At 35.1% G+C, this 6,134-nt stretch overlaps 1 protein-coding gene across 1 annotated transcript; it reads left to right on the plus strand.

Moving 5' to 3' along the window:
• The first annotated feature begins 788 nt into the window (after positions 1–788).
• Positions 789–3,161, plus strand: LOC134221015 (large ribosomal subunit protein eL21-like). Its single transcript, XM_062700186.1, has 3 exons — positions 789–884; positions 1,137–1,300; positions 2,736–3,161. Exons 2-3 carry the CDS (start codon positions 1,172–1,174, stop codon positions 3,090–3,092), a joined length of 486 nt encoding a protein of 161 aa, XP_062556170.1. The 5' UTR covers positions 789–884; positions 1,137–1,171; the 3' UTR covers positions 3,093–3,161.
• The last annotated feature ends 2,973 nt before the right edge of the window (positions 3,162–6,134 follow it).

Consider the following 6,134-nt stretch of genomic DNA (forward strand, 5'->3'; position numbering starts at 1 on the left):
TTTTCCATTAGAAATATAATATAAACATATTTGTTGCAAAGAATGCAAAACTCAAACTAAATTTATTTTAATTTTTTCCCCGAATAATAACAATACTTCTCAATATAGGATCTGAAACGAACATAACCACAATCATCAATGTTTGGCTCCGGCACAATAGAAAAGTTTGGCTTCAGTTTGACAACCAAATCGATTCTATTCGCACCACCCAGGTCCGAACGGTCGATTTGTTCGTGGGCTGGGACACTTTGGAAGCAAATGAACGACACGACTATATCGTTCCGTGTCGATGGTCGTGGAACTTCCTCCGAAAAGGCGTGCAATGATGTTTGTCCACTTCTGCATGCAACTTCCACATTTTACATCAAACAATAGGATATTTCTTGCATGTTATCAAATCTGTAAGGACAAATAAATTAATATGCAAATATTTTACAAAATGCCAAGTTCTCTCACATTTTTGTTGGTATAGTAAGCAATTTAATGACACGATACAAATACATAATTTCCCACGCGTGCGAAGATATTCGAGAGGCTAATGTCAAAATCTACAAAAGAATGCAAAGAAACATATATTTCCACATTATTCCCACTTAGTTTAAATTTAAAAGTTAGATAGTATATATTTTATACCGAAGGATGTATAATTTTCAAAAATGACAAATTAGTTTAATTTCAAACCTTCCTTGGGTTACTTATATTTCTGAGTTTACAATCTATTTTTTTCTGCGTGTATGAAATGTTTCACATGTTTCTCACCCCCACTTTGAGACGACGCTTATGTCATCATTTTGAAGTTCCGACCGGAAACCAATGCTGCCAACAAGTGTTGACATCTCAGATCCCTGAACATAACCTTTTCCTTGTTATTCGTGAAGTTGACAGTACGTATTGTCGGAAAGTTCTCCGAAAAATCCGGAATTTCGGTATTCAAGTGGCCATTCCTGTATAATATTTTGTGTACAAGTGAAATTCATGCTATGTATTATCCGATTTCCCCAAAGTTTGAGATGTTTTGTGAAGAAATCAAGTGCTATTTCGATTATAGAAAAACAAACATTGGAACGCTGATTGAATACCGAAACGGAGTGGAGTGTATTTTATGGAAGATTAGACTAATTTCCCTTCTTTTTTAGCATTTGGTGCGCTCACAATACAATAAGCAATCAAAATGACCAACTCGAAGGGTTACCGTCGTGGCACCAGGGACATGTTCTCCCGTCCCTTCAGAAAGCACGGCACCATCCCGCTGTCCACCTATATGAAGGTCTACAAAGCCGGAGATTATGTAGACATTAAGGTGAGTACAGTTTATGTGATTGCAATGGGGGGCTAAACTCTCAACCGGAGATGTTCAGGAGGGGCTTACGGATTTCCTCGCCGTTTGCTTCTTAGTTATTCTCCGATATTGAATACTCAGTGCATACTTTGTTGTTTCTTTATTGAGCTAATTGAGGATCAGTGAGGATGACTTGGAATGCATACAATATAAACCCATTGACTAAAGAGCAAGAGCTAAGCAGAATGGACACGTTTGCGTACGTTTTGACAAATTTTCCACGGCAAAATACGCAGATCAGCGATTTTGTGCAATTCCAACTAATTTAATTGCTCAACTATAACTTTATAAAATAGTTGAATTTTTATTTTTTATAATCATTATGATTTTAAATATATTACTGCATCGTTAAAAATAAAATCAATTACCAATACAGTTAATAGTCTTCTATGCTATTTACTATAGACTTTAAGTAGTATCTTAATATGGAAAGTACATTATACATTTTCCACTAGTAATAATTGGATGTTCAAAAAATTTTCATTTTTTCAATTAAAAAAAATATTGTAATCAAAAATTTATTTTAAATTTTATGTATATATAAAAATAAATTTTTGTCAGTCTGAACTATAGACTCGGAAACTACTGAACCGATTGGCGTGAAATTTTACATGCAGAGGTTTTTGGTGCCGGGGAAGGTTCTTAAAATGGTTCGAGACCCCTCCCCGCTTTGGAAAGGGGGACTCCCATACAAATGAAACACCAATTTCTTGTGATTATCAATTATTTTATTTTTGGTTGGTTTGGTGTGGAAAATAAAACCACAATACTAGATTGCTTTGAGAATAGGTCCTATGTGCAAAAGAGAGTCTCTCTTTGGATCTATTCTCTTTCGATTATTACGAAACTATACAAAGGTTTACTTCGAATTTCTTGGCAGATATCCAAAGACAATAGCTTTGTCTATCATGCTGAAGTGGCCATGCAGCAAAACATGCAAAACTAGCCGATATATTAGCGAAAGAGAACGTGATCAAAGAGAATCTCTGGTTTGCACATACGACCTATTCTCAAAGCAATCTAGAATAATTATATTTCTATTTTTTTCAAATATTACTTCACAAACTAGTTTATAATATACTGTATTAATTTATACTAGATTGCAGTAGAAACAACAATAAAATTATTTGAATTAAACATATTTCAGTTTTGATTTTAAAAATAAAATATTTGAATTTAAAAAATATTTCAATAATTTCATTTTTAGTTCAAAAAGGTAGATTTTCTCTGCGTGTTGCAAATATTTCCAATTTATTAAAAAAAATTGAACGGCATATTACTTAAGATGAAAGAAAACTGACATGGGAAGCTTATGTGAATAGGGGCAGAATAACTCTCGTTCAATTTTCAATGTGATCAACAATAATGGTGAAAATTTACTCTTAATACATTTTAGGGACACGGTGCCGTTCACAAGGGTATGCCGTACAAGGCATACCACGGTAAGACCGGCCGTGTGTACAACGTAACGAAGCACGCCCTCGGCGTCATCGTGAACAAGCGGGTGCGCGGAAAGATCCTCGCCAAGCGCATCAACGTCCGCATCGAACACGTCAAGCCATCGCGCTGCCGTGAGGATTTCTTGCGCCGCGTCAAGGAAAACGACGCCGCCCGCCACGCACTGAAGGTCAAGAACCCCAAAGCTAAGATCTGCCTGAAGCGCAAGCCACAGGCACCACGCGGCGAGCAGGTCATCGTGAGCCCACCGGAGCCTGTCTTCCTGGCTCCGATTCCGTACGAGTTCGTAGCATAAGGTGGGGAAATTTGAGCGACGGTGGTATGAAGTGAGTGTACATCTTAAATAAAACAAATTTAATTTAAAGTTGCACTATTTGCGTGTTGTGTTGAAGGCATCATCCGAAATTTATGATTTAGGTAAGTAATTCTAACATGGTTTTAAAGTAAGTTCAAAATAAGGCTCTCTTTGTCTACTTTTTCTTTCTATTTTTACAATACACCCAATATTTTTTTTACACGGTTGGTATTCTTCAATTTCCCGGTTAACCTGATTTTCCACAGCTTTTTAAATACCACCTAAATTTTCCTTGATTTTTTGTGAATTTTTTCATGGGGTTAACTCAAAGTTTCATCAACGCTAAAGGTCGTAATCAACTAAAACCCACCCGTGTAAAAAAAGAACCGGGTGTAATCAATTCAGACTATGAACTACATCGTATGATAGAGAAGCTTGTTGTCAAAGTGCACATGCATTTCCATCAAAACACATTCTTTAATATACAAAGAGATAAATCGCGTAGGTAGTCTGAAGTACTTTCTTCAATCACTCATATTGAAGCGCTCACCAAACGTTGATGCGCATTTTCATTTACGCCAACACAAATAAATGGGAAAGTTTCAGCAGCGCCTCAGGGGGGGATCAAGAATTTTTGCATGTGGATACAATTGTATTACGGAACCAATTAAAAACAATGATTTCGCCCATCGATCGATCCATTTTGAGCTAGATTTTGTCAATTTTGTTGACCCAATCACAGAGGCGTCGCGTCCGCATGTGCAACCTGTGCACTGCACATGTGGCAATTTTATCCCCAACACTTAAACTTTCGACAGATTTCTTGCCTTTCTAATCCAAACATATATTTGAATTATGTGCATTTGATAGATGTTTCATGCAAATTTGACTATTAGATACATAAACGGAAAATATGAATGATTTTTTTATATGCGGCATGTGATGTGAGGAAACCAAATGCTGCGATGGGGGCGCGTTATATTTTTCTTTACGATACTGAACCGACCCTCCGACACCACATGTTGTATCAACACGGAACTTTCAGCCGAGAACGCTTTGTCATGCATCATACACGCATTATTTTGTATGTGTGGATCATCTGCTCTAACCGCAATCGGCGATGTATAGGTAGTCAAAGCGTTCTACGCTGGCAATGCACGGTTTGGTGCCTATCAGGTGCCTATCGAGAACCGCTTCAAACAGCGCATGCATACGCGATTCGGTGAAGAGAGAGCGATCGGAAAGAGAATAGTAAAGCGCGCTCATTTCTGCTCCCTCAAAGCGTTCCATGACGAAAGTTCCGCTTTGAATAAGCACCGCGAAGCAAAAGCGCTTTTGATATTTGATTGGGATGGCCCGTTTACATATCCACTAATCCTGGCGACAATGTACTGTCCGATAATACTAGCGCGACATTAGCTCAATTTAAACAGAAATTGTCATCTGCTAATAAGCGTTTGCAATAAAGCCTGTTTACAAATACGCTTATTATATTCAACATTGAAATATCCGACAATATTAACATAATGTAAACAGGCATTTCATCTTCTGATGAAAATCTATATTGTCGCCGAATTAGCAAATATGAAACGGGCAACATTTTCAAAGAAATTTATTTCTGAAGGTTTTTTTTTCGAGAAATCCAATATATTTAGTTGGCGAGGGGGGACGTCAAATGTCAATGGTCCAAACAAATTTATGAGCTATTGTCCATGCTGATGGGCGGAAAACTGTTCGAAATCTACCCAGTTCAGATTATTGATCAAAGAAATAAATTGTAAATAGAATAATTATTAATTGAAAGGAGTTAAGGCTATGAACTTCATTGTTCTCTTTATTGTACAGACTTTATGTTTCTGATATGACATGCTATTACATGCTAATTTATTATTAGTAACTTTGCATGATTGATATATTCAAATATTCTTTTGTCTATTGAGCGATTCCAAGCAACAGCATCAAAATTTAAGAAAATTTTTAATTCATGATTTTCTATTGAGTTGAAACTTTGCACAGTTTTTCAATTTCATCTAAATCGTCATTTTTCGATATCAAATCTTCATTTTGAGTCACGACTAACTTTTCAAAAGGGTGTATGTGAAAATGGTTCAAAAATATTTAAAAAGCTGCACAGCAAAAACGGAATGTTCGATTGTTATGATTTTTTCAGCAAAGTTAGACAACTAAATGGTGATTCTTAAGAAAATGTGCACAGTAAAAAATAAATTTACCTTTAAAAATATCATTTTTGTCACAAAAATTCCAATATCTCAAAACCCTATCTTTTTACCAACGAATTTTTTTTAGGGAAAACGGTCCATTATATTAGCTATCCACCATAAAAATTTGCTGATGGTAGACCAATAAACAAAAAGTTATGACATTTCAAACATTTCACAATTTTCACATATAGTAAACAAAAAAAAATTTCCGTGTATTTTTTTTTCAAGAATCGCAGTTTGATGCTGATTTTATTGTTAAGGGCCTTGCGTGAGTTAAACAAGTTGTTTGTATGATATTCCATATTTATGTATTCATCGATATTATGTATATTATATGTATAAATATTATATGTATAAATAAATAAAAATGAATTAATATTATCCTAAGTATTAAATTAAATGTGGCAGTTACACAATGTTGTTATAGAAACTCTAAGAGTTTTGGGTTTGAATTTTGGTATGGGTTATGATATCATGAAAACAGTTTATTAATACTTATTTTTATTTATTTTATTCAAATTTTTTAAAATATCGAACACTTTTGAATTATTATCAGCACAGTTTGAGTATAGTTTTGCTTTAATTTTATTTTCCGACAATGGAATGAAACAGTGAAATTTTGGGTTCCTTGGATCGTTTTCGCGTTATTAAATTGCTAGCTGAGCTCTGAAGCCTTTATTTCGTACTCTTCAGTAGTAGTAAAACAAAATGATAATTTGGTTAAATCTTTTTCTTTTCTACGATTTGCCCAATCAAAAAGTTCTTTCGCAGTTTTAATTGGATGCTCACGTTCATTGGCTAAACTTGCTCTTGTGGCCAT

This window comes from Armigeres subalbatus, chromosome 3 (genome assembly GCF_024139115.2).
Source record: "Armigeres subalbatus isolate Guangzhou_Male chromosome 3, GZ_Asu_2, whole genome shotgun sequence".
NCBI lineage: Eukaryota > Metazoa > Arthropoda > Insecta > Diptera > Culicidae > Armigeres > Armigeres subalbatus.